This window comes from Gracilinanus agilis, chromosome 5 (assembly GCF_016433145.1).
Source record: "Gracilinanus agilis isolate LMUSP501 chromosome 5, AgileGrace, whole genome shotgun sequence".
NCBI lineage: Eukaryota > Metazoa > Chordata > Mammalia > Didelphimorphia > Didelphidae > Gracilinanus > Gracilinanus agilis.
The window spans coordinates 116,185,904-116,201,048 of record NC_058134.1 but is presented as its reverse complement, the minus strand read 5'-3'; the positions used below and the strand labels follow the sequence as shown (position 1 = coordinate 116,201,048).

The window sequence follows — 15,145 nt, the reverse complement described above, 5'->3', positions numbered from 1 at the left end:
AGTCTTTTCACAGTTTAACCAATCTATAGACAGTAACAGATAAATGAACAGTGTTTCCCAAGTTGGAAAAGAAAACACTCCACTCCTTCAAGTCTTTCACTCAGACCAAGATAGAGAGAGGCAAAGATGTTACCTTCTCCAGCCCTGAGAGAGAAAGAAACTGCATGTGGCTCTGTCAACTGCCGGAAGCCCCTCCTGGAATGCCACACCCAGAGCGTGTAACTATCATAGAAATAATGGTTATAACTGCCACCAGTTGAAATTAACACTCTCTCTCAGCTCTTTTTGAAACTCCAATTCTTCCTCAAGCCAGCTTCTCTACTTCTTATCTTTAAACTAATAAAATAATACTTATTTTCTAATATCATCCTTATAATGATCCCTTTTTCTCATTTCTTGCATCTATTTGGGCTTTAAGTCTGCAGTGTCTCACAATATGTCCCAATTTCCCATAGAGAAAATATTTTGGCAAATTGCTTCTTTGTTTTGCCCAAAGTCCCAGTCTCAGTCTATATGCCTGTAGAATTGCCAGGTTTTTTAACTTCATCTATCTCCTTTTGTCTTATCTTGTTGTTAACCTCCTTTAACTGTGATTTAAGTTCCTATACTAACCCATCATATTGCTCATTTTGATGTTCCTTCTCCCTAGTAAAAACATAGGTAGCTGTTCTTAAATCTTCTAACCCTAGAGATTCCCAGTCTGGACAATGGAGACAGAAGCATGTCCAGACTGGTAGACAACTTCCTTTCATGGATTGTCTCCTAATATATTGGAGATTTGGCTCCAATAAATCCATAAATCCCAGAATATTCTCTGCCATTTCCACAACTCGGTCTAAAAATGTTAAAGGATGTTCCCCATTTTCCTGTTTCAATTTCTTGAATTTTCCCCATGTGTCAGGATGCTTCACAAAATTTTTCATTGCTTCAAGTAGTGCATACCTGGCTCTATGCAGGAAACTCAAGTGTTCAATTCAAGAGTTCTAAATCCCGCCCTTCCTCTGATCATGAAAGTAAATTTGAGTTGTCCCTAGTCTCTTTGAAAAACTGATCCTTTTCCCTTGGAGAAAATAATTCGGATAGTAATATTTCAGTATCCTCAAAGGTAAGATTGTATAATGTAAAAGTACGCCGAAATTCTTTTATGCACTTCATTGGTTCTTCGTAAAATTTAGGCGTTTCTTAAACATTCTAGGTCCCCAGCTGTGAAAGCCTTATGAGTTTTTATGTGAACAATGCCCTGGTCTTGTTCCTCAATGGCAAAATTGAAAAATCTGTCCAGCTCAATTTTCAACCATTCAAAACTATCATAATAGAGGTTAAGCAGAAAGTAAATGTAGTCAAGAATCACTATAAAAATAAAGCTGTAGCACATGTAGAGGAATTGGCCCCCTAATGCCATGACTCCCATTGCTACAATAAGTTTGTATGCCATTGTTGAGTTCAGAACCCTCTCCACAGTAAAATTTGTGTTTATGTCTACCACTTTAAGAACCCCACCCCACCCCAAAGAATAGAATGTTCTGATTGGGTGGCTAGTTGCTGGGCAGGCTCCAGGACTGCTTAGGTAATCTATAGAAAATTTGGCTGACTCCTACTCCCACACTGGCTTCACTTCCACATGTAGGCCTCTATTTTCTTGTTATTACCAACTGTCTTCCTGACCCCAAAATTTGTTCAAAATAGGTAGGTTTGAAACCTGGCTAGCTCGGTCAACTGTTATAAGTAAATTGGGAAGACCTGTATGATGATTGTAATGGGTGGACAGGGTTTAACGTAACCAGACCCAACAGGATATCTCCCCTCTGGGACAGAGATCAAAGATGGATGTCTCTCTGCCCTTTACTTGAGAATTGTTAAAAGGGAACCGAGAAGCCCCTACAAGGATGTAATGAGTGATCAAGGTTTTTTGGTTACTTGATCTGGAAGAGCAGTTCCTACAGTACTCTAAGGAATGAGTGCCTTTCTGGCTGCCTGTGTTGGTCAGCCTAACCTATGTGACAAGGGATAATGCAACAACTGTGCCAGAGAGAGACAAACACCTCAGGAAAAGGAACGACAGGTTTGCTGGGAATTTTACTTTACCTAGCTTCCTAGGGTGTTTTCTCCCCCGGGAAAGAATGCTAGAGAGAGAATGGCAGTTGATTGAGGCTTGACTCTGCCCAAAGTAGACTCTCTCTCTCTCTCTCTCTCTCTCAGATAACCCCAAACAGATATCCCCTTATGACCATGATCTGACAGCTATAATTCTTTATAAGATGGTTTATTGAAGAGTAGGGTGCATAGATTGGATCAGGAAAATGGGTAGCAGGAATCCCTAAATCCCCAATGGACAACAATCTTCTGCCCTTAGCCACAATTGAGGCAAGCATGGGAATCCTCCCTAATCTAGTTGGGTTCTATAGATTAGCTAACCCTAGGCTAAGTAATCAATCAATTCTCTAGGATGTTAGCAGTTCAAGATTGAGAGATTCACTGCTGGCTCAGAACAGTCACCTTCAGGGTAAACTCTACAGGTAGACTGCTATTTCGACTGAGTCCACACAGATGTAGATGTTTAGGAATTCAGGAACAGATATAGGAATATAAAAGATCTTCAACAAAAATCACTTTTGCTTAGGATTTGTTGCATTAGTTCAGGATAAAGGTTCAGAGCTGTCTCTCTTCAGAGAGCCCCAGACCAAACTCTCTTCCTGGTTCCAATGGTCCCTCCCCAGTATAACATTGGCTCTCAGAATCCTTCTCTCACCAACATTCCATGCTTCTCTTCCTTTTTCCGGTTCCTGCACTTTGCTTGCATCTTTAGCAAATCTGTCTTCTCAAATGTTAATATTGGAATGTTGGGGGGGGAGATGATTGGATACAGTATCTTTTTACTGCTTGTAGTAGATCACGGAGATGCCTAATAGCTTGTGGCTACTGAAGTTCCATGTAACTGTTTTGGGCCTACACAAGGATAACTGCAGAGAGAGATGTAAAAAATCCTCTATTTAATAAGTATTAAAGGTTTAAGGAAAGGTAAGTATAGATAAACACAGTTTGAGGACAGGATCCCTAAATCTAAAAGGATCTAAGCTTTTTCCCCAATTTCCCTCTGATTTGTGAGAATCTGCTTTTTGCTAGGGTTTTCCCAAAGCCTAACTTACAATTCCTTATCACTATTCTAAATCCCCAGGTCTATGCTAAGTAGTATCCTCTCAGTTATATAAGATAACTGTCTCCTTTGATCTCTTTCAGCACTCTCTCTTCCAACTACTAGCCCTTCCAGGTCTAGCTAGGCTTTTCAGCCTGAGCAGGCCTCAAAATGGCTTGGCCTTCTCAGCAGCTACACAGAGAAAACCTGCCTCTCTCTTTCTCTTTTCTGTTGATTTCCCCCACAAATTTATTCCAGAAACTCTAACCTGTTCTCCTCCTTCACCTGTGACTGCATTTTTTCAGTGTTCTGGGGACAGAAACACCAGCCATCTCCTAGGAAAAAAATCTCCAGGAGTCTGTTGGCAGTTGGAAAACCAACTCACTCAGGCTACCCAGAATTCCAATAGGCACCCTTCCCAAGATTCTGTCTGGCCTTAAAGAAACCTTACTCATCATTCTTTACCCTGTCCTTAGCTGCTAAGATCCCAATTACTCCAAATGGTCCTCATTAACCCTAATTAATCCTAATAGATGTCCAAATAACATTTCATATGGTGATATGTGCAAATCTCCTCTTGGTTTACTTCTGAGGTAAAATAAAGCTAATGGCAAGATAGCAGGCCATTTCAAGTGTGTTTCTGTACATAATTTACCAATCATTGTTTTTAGTTCTTTATTCAATCTCTCCACTTGTTCTAAACTCTGTGGATGATAAGGCACATGAAACTTAGGTGTTTTCCCTAGGCTTAAATATATTTGTTGCAACACTGAATCTGTGAAGTGTATTCCTCTATCTGATTTTTTATGGTAATCCAAATCTGGGTATGAAACAAGTGGATAGTCTTGTTTTTTGTAGTGGTGAGATACCGAGACTGAGAGTATCCCACAATAAAGAAGCCCAGACAGGCCTCCACAGACTCGGTGTGCTTCTCAAACTCTTAGGCAAACAGGGTTTATTTTAAACCAATGTAGACTTGAAGGAAGTTTTAGGGGATAAAATTCCTTAGTCTAAGGGTTTCTATCTAAACCAAACCCCTTCTAAGAACCCTGCAAAGGGTTGTCTTCTGGTTGCTATCTCTATACTGTCTGTCTAGAAAATCCCAGCCAACTAACTACCAGAGCTAATAATCCTCCCAGATAACAGTTTGGTTAGATTTATAGTCTTTTCAGAGCAGTTAGGCTGATCCCTTTATTTCAGGGATCAACCCTCTTTGGGTTAGGTAAGATGGCTTCAGGACTTCTCGCAGAGGCAGTTTACTGGCTGGCCAGCAGAGATCTTCATAGCAGTTGGGAACACTCTCTCAGGACACTGGAACACAAGTGGATCACAGGTATGCAGGATGTATCTCAACAGGATAACAGGATCTGCAACTTTTGCTTTAAGGGGATAGAAAACAAATCCCCTACTCAGCTTGAAGAGATTCCAAGCCGGAGGAAGCTGTCAGCTTCAGGCTATTCCCCCTGCAACAGGAAGTCCAAAAGCCCCATGGCAGCTCTCTGTGTCCTATTTTATAATGTCCCCTCATTCTTAAAACACAGCCAATGGTTCCAGGGCATGCAGCAATGTCTTGCACGCTGCTCTCTGTGCAAAATCTCTCTCTTACCTGTTTCTCCCCTATCCTCATAACAGATATGATCTCTAAATAATATTTTAGCTACAAATTTTGCTGTGCTCTTATTAGATGGGAATGTTTTTGGCCACCTTGTTAATTGGTCCACTATTACCAAACAGAATTTGTATTGTCCAGCTTTTAGCACTGATATGAAATCTATTTGTAAATGTTCAAATGGAGTGTAAGCCAATGGTCTTCTGCCAAATGACTTCCCTCTAAAAACATGTCGAGGGGGCATCTGGGTGGCTCAGTGGACTGAGAGCCAGGTCTAGAGATGGGAGATCCTAGGTTCAAATCTGGCCTCAGACACTTCCTAAGCTATGTGACCCTGGGGCAAGTCACTTAACCCCCATTGCTTAGCCCTTACCACTCTTCTGCCTTGGAGCCAGTACACAGTATTGCCTCCAAGACAGATGGTAAGGGTTTTTAAATAAATAAATAAAAACTAAAAACATGTGTTTGTAGGCTTGGCATGTTGCACAAGATGCACAAACTTTGGATGCTATATTTGTAATTCCAGGGGCTATCCAGACTTTCTTTACAGAATCAACTATGCCTTATGTGCCAAATACTATTCTTATGTATTGCTTGACATATTTGATGGTAAAATGTTCTTGGAAATATTGGTTTTCCTTGTGGTGTTATCCACGCTCCATTCAGTAATTTGGCTTTAAAATTCTGTTTCCATTTCTATATTTCTTTGTCATTATAAGCAAGGGACAAGTCTGTTTCATTTATAATTACTAAATTTAAAATTAATTCAGGTCCTTGTATGGCAGTGAGTTTTGTAGCTACATCTGCCTAGTGGTTTCCTTTTGATACAAATTCTGTTCCACTGGTGTAGGCAGAGCAATGTAGAACCACCAGGGATTCAGGTAGTTGTAAAGTTGCAAGGACTTCAGTTATGATTTTTGCATTGGCGACAGTTTTGCCAAATGATGTTAAGAATCCCCTTTGAAGCCAAACCCACAGCGTGACATATTCCAAAGGAGTATTTGGAATTGGTATAGATCAGCGATGGGCAAACTCTGCCCCCACATCTGGCCCATGGGCCATAGCACTTCCATAATCATTAGAGAATTGTTTAAGGCAGAAATGGGCAAACTACAGCCCACAGGCTGGCCCCATCATCCTTTACTAACCTCTCTGATACCCATTAGTCCTGTGTGGTTGACTGATTTGGGTCAGTTTTTTCCAGAATCTGATCACCCTCTAAATTAGCTAATCATGGAGGTTCCCAATGATTGATTCTTAATGAAAGAGACTGACCACCAAAACTATGAGGCCTTTCTGGCCACAGACTTAACCTCTGACTACGACATCATCATCTAACTATAAATCAATCCAATCGCCCTGATTTCATTGCCCAGGCCTAAAGGCCTACTCTGAAGATACATGGGAAGACACTGGTGGATTGCATCCCCTACTGTTCAGAATCAGCAACTGGGGATAAGGAAGCATTATAACATACCCAAAGCAAAATGCACTCTGAATTGTTCAACTATCTTCTCAGCTGAAAAAGATCTCCCTCACATATTTTAAAGCATCTTCATCCTCTTCTCCTGGGCCCTTCTTGTAACCAGAGGTGGAACACTCCTGCTTGCTTGAGGGACGTGTCTGAGGGGTATCATCCACCTCCTCCTCTCCATCACTCCTGCTCCCAGAAGCCCAGGGAGACTCAGGCTGTACAATTTGGTCCTTATCAGTTCCCAGCAGCAATGTGTTCTCCAAAGGCTTTTCCTGTTTACGGTACTGCAGATGAAGAAAAACAATAAGAACAGTATTTTTACTGACTTTCTAGTTTATCTGTATAGGACACAAGATTCCTACCAGTCCAGGGTAATTTTTGGGCCAATATTTCACTAGATTCCCAAATGACTGATGACCCACATGAGTCATTCCTTCCCCCCTCACCATCTTCCTCCATACCATCTACATTTCCTTCCTACTCCCTTTCTCCCTGCCTCTCCTCACACATACACACCTCTGAATCATTCTGAGGAGAAGCCATTATTAGAGAGGGGGCAGAGGAGAAGAGTTTGCTCAGGAAGTCAGCTTCAAGCCCCAAAACAGAAAGAAGAAGGTTAAGCAGGAAATAGGAAGAAATAACTTGATTAGGCAGGTCCCTTCTCAAATAGACAAGAGTCAAAGAACTTTGAAGGAACTCAAGGAGGAAAGGAAGCCCATTAAGAAATCACAGACCTGCCTAACAGCAGAATCCTCCACCATTCCTATCTCCCAACACAGAGATAGGATTATCAGAACAAAGTCAACAGACAGACCTTGTAGATACACACACAGACACACAGAAATCCATATTCTCCCTAGCTCAGGTTTGTAGAGAAGGCAGAAAAACAAGTAGGTGAGAATCCAGGAAGATGAGTGGTGGCCAACTGCATGGAGCAAAGAGAAAGAGAATATTGGCTTGGAGTCAGTAAGACCAAGATTGAGGAATCACATCAGATACTTATTAGCTGTCTAACTCCAGGCAAGAAATTCATCTCTATGAGCCTAAGCTTTAGAGACCTTGGAAAAATGCAAATAATAGGGCCACTTCCTCACAGGGGTGATGCAAGGACCAAATCAAAGGATGCACCTAAAATCCTCTTAAAAGGTCTAAGAACTGTCAGCTGTCGTCATCTCCATTGTCATTATTATAGGTAGGAAAGTTGGGAGGGAGAAGGCTTCTTGGTGTAGAGTAACATTTTTAAAATATGTCCAAGATTCATAATGTTTGGAAAGTACTTATAGGTGATTTAGTCCAAAGGTTCTTAACAGTGTCTGTGAGCCTTTTTTTTTTAAATACTTTAATAACTATACCTCGATATAATTGGTTTTATTTGAAATCCTAGGAATTTTATCTATTGCATTTAAAAACCTACTTTGGAGGAGTCCATAAGCTTCACTGGACTGCCAAAGGGGTCTAAGCTACAAAAAGTTGAAGAACTCTGATCTTGACCAACTTCCACATTTTGTAAAGGAGGAATTGAGGCTCAAAGACTCATGTAACTTACCCTTCACCCCATTAATCAGTGGCAGAACCAGAACTAGAAACTGTGCCCTTGACTCCCCAATTTCTTCACATAATTTTCCAGTTACTAAGTCACATATTTTATTTTGATGGTTCCTCATCACAACTTTGTAAGGCAAGCAATGTAAGAATTTCCCACCATTTTAAGAATAATTGCTCATGGACAAAAAAAAAGACAGAAGGAAAAGTTTTTTCCCCCAAACTCACAACTAATGAAAGCCAGGACCTGAACACAGGTCCAGTTCTCCTGCCTCCAGATCAGTGTCCTCCAAAGTGGGAGCTGTGACCTAACCCCATGTGGGTTGTAGCTGTTTAACCAATCAGAGTGGGAAGATGAGTCACATACAACATTGCCCACAATAGTCAATCATGGAATTTATACCCTTTTTCTCCATTCTCTCCCTTCTGAGCAGCTTCAGGGCAGTTATAACCCAACTCTTCCCCAAGTGTCCACAGTACAGGTGTAGATCCCATGGGCAAAATCAATACTACTTTGCACACCCACAAGGGAAGAAAATTATTAATAGAGATATATGTTCAAAAACCACTTGAAGAACACTACATAGACTAGCAGCTAGATGGCACAGTGGAGAAAAGGCTGAACCTGGAGTCAGTAAGACCTGAGTTCAATCCAGTCCCCAGAACCTCCTAGCTGTGTGACCCTGGACAAGTCACTTAATCTCTGCTCAGTTTCCCCATCTATAAAACAGGGATCATAATAGCACCTATTTCCCAGGGTCACTGTGAAGATGAAATAAGATAATATCTGAAAAACGCTTAGCACATTGCCTGGCACATAATAGGTGCTTAATAAATGCCTGTTCCTTCTCCCTATCTCTCAATAAGATCATGTTGAGTCCATCAGGAATGCTAATACTATTTTTATTAACATTAAAGACCTCAAATCTACTCCCAGGAGTTATAAGGATCCACTAGTATATAAAAGATCTTTACCTCAACCAGGACACCCAGAGCAACATCCACCAGTTCTGTTTCATTCATGAAGTACACAGTTCGGATAGGGTGCAGACTGAAAAAGAAATGAAGGCAAAGATGGATGATACAGGGTAAGTCTCAGATGGGTAAACAGGGGAACTGGAGCTGAGAGTGGTGTATTCCCAGCCAAGAATGAGAGTACACCCATCCTGATCTGAACAGCTAGTTCCACATAGGCTTTGGAGCCTAGGGATGAGGAATTTAAATGGGAAACCACTGTTTAGCCCCTGCCTTTCCCCATAATATGTCCTTCACATATATCCAACTGATACATTTTTTAAGAGACACATATATGCACAAAAGAAAAGTCAAATCCCTCAAGCAACCCTAAAACACAATTAACTATGGATCCTGGATGACACCTGGCTTGTCATCAGTGTTCACTACATTTTCCACTGACAGGTGATTCTCTAGGTACAACGTAGCTCTTCCCAGGGCTGAAAAATACTAAAAAGCCCCAAGGGGAAGCCACCATATTTCATATACCTTTACCTCTTCACCAAACCACATTTTTTTATACATAGTAAGTGCTAATGAAATGTTTTCTGTATGAAGTGACTGTGGATTAATAGAAGCCTGGAGAAGAGAGATTAGATAGAAATAAGCATATGTGATAAGAATCAAAAGACAGCTCTAAGTTTTTAAAGGGTAGCCAAGTAGAAGAGGAATGAGACTTGTTCTACATGGCTTCAAAGGGCAAAACTCAAAAGAATAGGTGGCGAATGCAAAGAGAGGAACACAGTTTTGACTAGGAAACCTTCCTAACAATACACACAAGAGGATGGGTTTCCTTTAAATCATTACATTAACAAGCAGTTATTAAGCCCCTATAATGTGCCAGGGGCTGTACTAGCCCTGGGGATACTAAAAAAAAAAGGTCAAAACAACTCCTGGTCTCGTTTACTTTTTTAAAAATAATCTTTATTTTTTATTATTCTGAACTTAACAAATATCAAGAAACATAAGTATTTTCATATACAAAGGACAAAGAGAGCTGCACTTGATTTGTGGATTCAAGTACTTATTCCATTAGGAATAATTTCCTTTTTTTAAAAGTATGTAATAAATTCAAGACCTCAATTTCAAGACTGTCTTCCTTGTCTGAGTGCCCTTCTGAATTTTCTTTTTTGTTCTCTAAGAAGCTTACATTCAAATGTAAGGGAAAACATGTAGCCCTTCACTGTGAGTCTTCAGAAGAAGCTAAACACTTGTTGATATGTTTTGTGGGAAATATTTGTGAGGGTATAATTTGGGCTCCTGAGATCTCTAAAATTCTGTAAACCTGTGAAGGAACCTGAACTTTCCTAGCCATGAGGTCTTTCTGAATAGGAATATAAGTGTTTCAGGAATAGACAAACACTCTCGGATGCTCCCCTTCTACAAAAGGGTGTAAAGATAAAGAAAGAGGAAGTTCCAAACTGGAAAGTAAGAGAGTGTCCATCAACTAGAGAGTAGCTGAACAAATTATGGTACACAATGGAATATTACTATGACATAAAAACAAATGAGATAGTTTCAGAGAAATCTGAAAAAAACTTGTATGAAATAATGTCAAGTAAAGAGAACTAGAGAACAATTTATACAATAACAAAACTGTAAAGACAAATAACTTTAAAAGTTCTAAGGACTGAGTTCAATGCAATGGCCACCCATGTCTCCATAAATGACAAAGAATGCTGTCTACCTCTTGAATAAGCAATGATGGACTTAGGGTGCATAAAGAAATATGTATTATCTGAACATGGCCAGTTAGGGAATTTGAATTGGCTTGATTGTGCATATTACAAGGATTTTCTTTTTCTTTTTTCCAGTGATAGGGAAAGGGAAAAATAGATTTTTCTTTTTTCTTTTTAAATGTATGTATCAACTATGTCTTTTGTGTTTCTATTTATCAGGTTCTTTCTCTGGAGGTGGACATTCACAAATATTCTTCAAGCATTAATTCTAAAGCTATATATAATGTTCTCTTGATTCTACTCATTTCACCTTTCATAATTTCACGTGTCTTTACATGATTTTGAAAAAATTATTCTGCTCATCATTTCTTATGGTGCAGGATTTTTATTAATTGAAACAAAAATAAATGTTTCAAGGAATGAAGGAAATGACCCTGGAGGGGCCAATGGATCAGAACAACAGACCATGAAATAATCTTTTTCTAACTTCTGGGAATACCACTGCCCACAGTGTCCACCTAGCTTCTTAACCAAAAAGTCCCCCAGTTCTTTTATCCAGTGCCTCTCCAAGATGGTTCTACACCATAGAGGTTTTGCTGATCGACAGCAGCTATCTGTAAAACTCACCTTGATGATGCATCTGCTGCCTGCACTGTGATCTTTTTCCCCTTAGCTGGCCTCCACATTGGTACTGATTTCCTCCCAGGCACCTGGGCTGTCATCCATGGAGGAAGATCCCTCTTTTTATTCTCAGGCTGTATATCTGCCATATTTCCAGTCCCCAGGCAGTGTGCTCAGTACCCAGGTAGTGCCACAGGTGAAGAAAATGCCCACTGATGACCTTCCTGTTTTGAGGCAGCAAAAACAACCACCTGTCAAAATAAAAAAGTTAAGTCTATTTGTATTCTTAGCACAGAGCCTGACATATAGAATAAATGCTTATTGTCTTGACTAACACTTCTTCCAAGTAAAATAAACACCATAAGAAAGATATAAAATAATGACAAGAGAATTCAAAGATCTTTGGCAGAGGTAACCAAGAAGGGCTTAATGGAAGAGATTTTATTTGGGTTTTTCTTGCTATTATTAGAGTCCCATGTCTGAGGGCAGGCCTAACAGGTAAGATTCAGTGATTCTATCCCTTGCCCAGGACTTGGCTCCAGGAATAATTCTCTGTCATATATCTTTAATCTCTCTCTTCACTGGCTCCTTCCAGTTTACCTAAACACAGCAGATTTGTCTTTAAAAAAAAAAAAAAAAAAAAGCAGCCCATTGGCACTAGGTCTAGCCAAATTGGTCTACTGACCATTCTCAGAATAAAACATTCTTGCTTTTACTCCTATGTTCACACCATTCTTCCTCCTAAAAAGATTTTATCAGGTCAAATTGGGTAAGGATCATGTCTCTTCTAAACCTTCTCTCTAAGCAGCCAGCACCGCATGTACTATAATGTTCATTTAATTGAATCTCTTTGTGTAGGTCTTTCAAGAGCCAGAGCCAACCCACCTCTTGGCAAAGTCCTAGCAAAATGCCCTCAACACATCATAAAAGTTTGCTTAACTGAATCCTAAAAGTCCTAGCCCTCCACATCCCAAATCACTCCCTTTTCACCATCGCTCTCCACTATGCCTGGAACCAATTCTCACACCCTCATTTCCATCTCCTGGATGCTTCCCTGGCATTCTTCAATGCTCAATTCAACTCCCACTTCTGCAGGACTTTCCCAGTGTCTGCCCCCTTACCACCCTCCCCTCCCCCACAGCTTCCCTGGGAGATTCCTTTCCATGTATCTTGTGTATAGGGATGGTGTTCTGCAGAGTGTCTGGCACCTAAGAGGTGCTTCATTAGCTGACTTGGCTCTGGAGATCATTCTTTTTACCTAATTCTTGGTCCTATTGGCTGCAACATTTATACAGTATATATACATATACATATATATATACACACACATATATATAAAGCCTGAATTACCTACTGCCTTATCTCCCTACTAGACTACAAGCTTCACCCTAGCCCAGCACCCAGCCCACAGCAGGTGCAGAAACCAAGGGATGAGGATTTCTAGGGATGGTACCATGAGTCCCTTTTGGCCCAGGTCTACTATTCCTCTAAGGATCACAGCCACTGGGGCCTTTGGAGGTCGTCAAATCCAGGCCCCTCCACTTTAAAGCAGAGGAAGCTGAAGCGTAAGCGTGCCAGAAGCGGGCTCTGCCCCTAGGGCCTCTCACCCAAGAGTCGAGGGGGGGTGGGGTGGGGGGGGGACTTCCCCCACCCTCTTGCCTTCCAGTCCTCTTTGATGGGCCTGCAAAGGCCCTTAGAAGCCACCAAGCCCCACGTCCCTCCCTCGTGGGATCCCCTTTGGGGGTCTTTGGGGATCAGAGGCACCCATTATATTGTTGAGTCACCTCGAGGGCCAAGATTCCTGCCCACACCCGCGATCTGCCCTTTGCAGATAACCTCCTGCCTGTCCAAGACCTTTTCCAGAGTTTCTGCTGGGGACGATTCGCCCCAGCACGCACACACACCCTTCCCAATCCTCTCCCTCCCTCCTCGGGGTTCTGAAGCTGGGCCGCCTTCTTCGGAAGAAGGCAAAGCCAGAAGCCCCCGCCCGGTGCCGAGTCCTGCGTCCGCTCTCCTTTACCGTCTGAGGCTCGAGACCTTTGCTAGGATCCGCGCCTTCTTCGCCCCCAGGGTGTCCGTCCCAGCTCCGGCACTTCCGGATGCTGCGACCTAGGAGCCCCCTGCTGGCGGGTTAGTGACGGGCCGGCTTCCGCGAGTCCCTTCCCCACTCACAGCACAGATTTCTAGGAGCCACGCCCACTTTCCCTTTCCTCCCGCCCCGGCCTGCCCCGAGGCTTTCCCCTGGTAGAGATGTTGACTCAGGATTTTCAGTCAAAAATTGGCGGCTCGGAACTCGAGTCTTAGGGCCACTCAGCCCGGGTCTGGATCCCTGCGGGTTGCCCGTTGGCCTGTTTTTTGTTTGTTTGTTTGTTTGTTTGAAACCCTTGTACTTCGGTGTATTGTCTCTCATAGGTGGAAGATTGGTAAGGGTGGGCAATGGGGGGTGAGTGACTTGCCCAGGGTCACACAGCTAGGAAATGGCTGAGGCCAGGTTAGGCCTGTTTTTATGAGTTGGACTGAATATTTCCCCAAGTCCATTTCAGCAGCCAGTCCCGGAGGGCCCTGACCCACACCACGCGGCCTCTCCTTTGAGGGCAATCTTTGGATACCCTGAACGCGGACGAGGTCTCGGCTGGGAAAGGAGAAAGCTGCCTTGCGAAGCCTCTCTTCCCTGAAAACGACTCCATACAGTCAATGAAAGATGAAAGCTGCCCTTGTTGCACTCTATGATTAGAACCAGCACGTTATCTCCCTAAGGCTACCTGGTCTCTGCCTGGGGCTTCCAAAAGGGACAGAGGCCTGCTTGGTTAGTGTATTCTAGAAGCTTTTTAGCCCCCGAAAAGGGAGAGATTGGTAAAAAGCAAAAATATATCGGCTGTGACAAGCGAGAGAATACGAGGGAAGGGCAAAATGAGCATAGGGAAAGGGCAGGGGCATCTGTCCCGTATCCAGTGCGCTCCTCACACTTGGGGATCTTTGGTTTGAACGCGGAAGGGGGCAGCTATCTTCATGCCAAAACCCAGACCTCGCCCACCTCCTCCTTCGCCAGACAATCCTCTTGCATAGTGGTCTAACTCTGAAGGGAAAGCACTTTTAAACAAAAGGCTGTCATTCCCTCGGAAACTTGCTGGGGTTACTGAGGTTGCCTTCCACATAAAGGTCCAAACTTCTTGTCATGGTATTCAAGATCTCCCACCACTAGGACCCAACTTAGCTTCCCTGTGTCTCCTCTGTTCTCATTTGTGAAGCCTGTTCCAGGCCCTTCTCAAAATTCTCTTTCTTCTTTCCTGCCTCACTCCCACTTGATGGAATTCTCTAGCCAACCCCACTGCCCTATCAAAATCCCACTCATCTCTGTCCAGATCAGATTTCACATCCTCTGAAAGCTTCCCTGATCATTAGAGGCAGAAATCTCTCTTCTCCTGAAATCCTTTAACATTGCCTAAACCCTTTGGGACTCCTGTGGTACAGTGGTCAGAGCTACAGGCCTGGAGTCATGAAGACCTGGGTTAAAATGTGGTCTCAGACACTCAAACCTGAGCAAGTCAATTAACCCTCTTTGCCTCAATCTCCTTATCTATAAAAAAACACTCCAGTATCTTTGCCAAGAAAACCCTAAAGGGGAGGGGTCACAAGTTGAACACAACTGAAAACCACTCAACAAATACCCCTTATGATGATTACGAAACATTAACATATACTACATATATACATATTCTCTACATATACATATATATGAAGCTTCTCTTAATAGAATGTTGGTTGTCACCTTATTCGTTTTTATATCCTTTCCACCACCATTCTATCCACTGAACCATCCAATAACTTTGAACGGAGTAGGTATTCAAGCAACATTGACTGAATAAATGAATATTGGAATTCAGGTTTCTTACCTTTACTCAAGAAAAAGGAAAAAAAACCAGCAGCAAAATGCATAGAAAATCTTAGAAATAACTACAAAATGCCCTACAAAGATCTAACTTTAGGGCATGTTCTAACAGTCAGCCAATTGTGTCATATTTAAAACTTACATCTAGCTATTTTCCATACTCTGTTCCTTAGATTAATTAGGT

The 15,145-nt window shown here is 42.1% G+C and overlaps 1 protein-coding gene across 3 annotated transcripts; it reads right to left on the bottom strand.

Annotated features, from left to right (window-relative positions):
- Positions 1–2,250: 2,250 nt before the first annotated feature.
- On the bottom strand, positions 2,251–13,163 carry CYREN (cell cycle regulator of NHEJ). 3 transcript variants are annotated; one of them, XM_044678256.1, is made up of 5 exons: positions 13,093–13,163; positions 11,079–11,323; positions 8,734–8,809; positions 6,220–6,500; positions 2,251–4,512 (listed from the first exon to the last, which is right to left on the bottom strand). In XM_044678256.1, exons 2-4 carry the CDS (start codon positions 11,219–11,221, stop codon positions 6,258–6,260), a joined length of 462 nt encoding a protein of 153 aa, XP_044534191.1. In that variant the 5' UTR covers positions 11,222–11,323; positions 13,093–13,163; the 3' UTR covers positions 2,251–4,512; positions 6,220–6,257. The 3 variants fall into 3 exon arrangements, with proteins under 3 accessions (XP_044534191.1, XP_044534192.1, XP_044534193.1); XM_044678257.1 differs by having other exon boundaries at positions 2,251–4,444; XM_044678258.1 differs by having other exon boundaries at positions 2,251–2,960.
- Between the last annotated feature and the right edge of the window lie 1,982 nt (positions 13,164–15,145).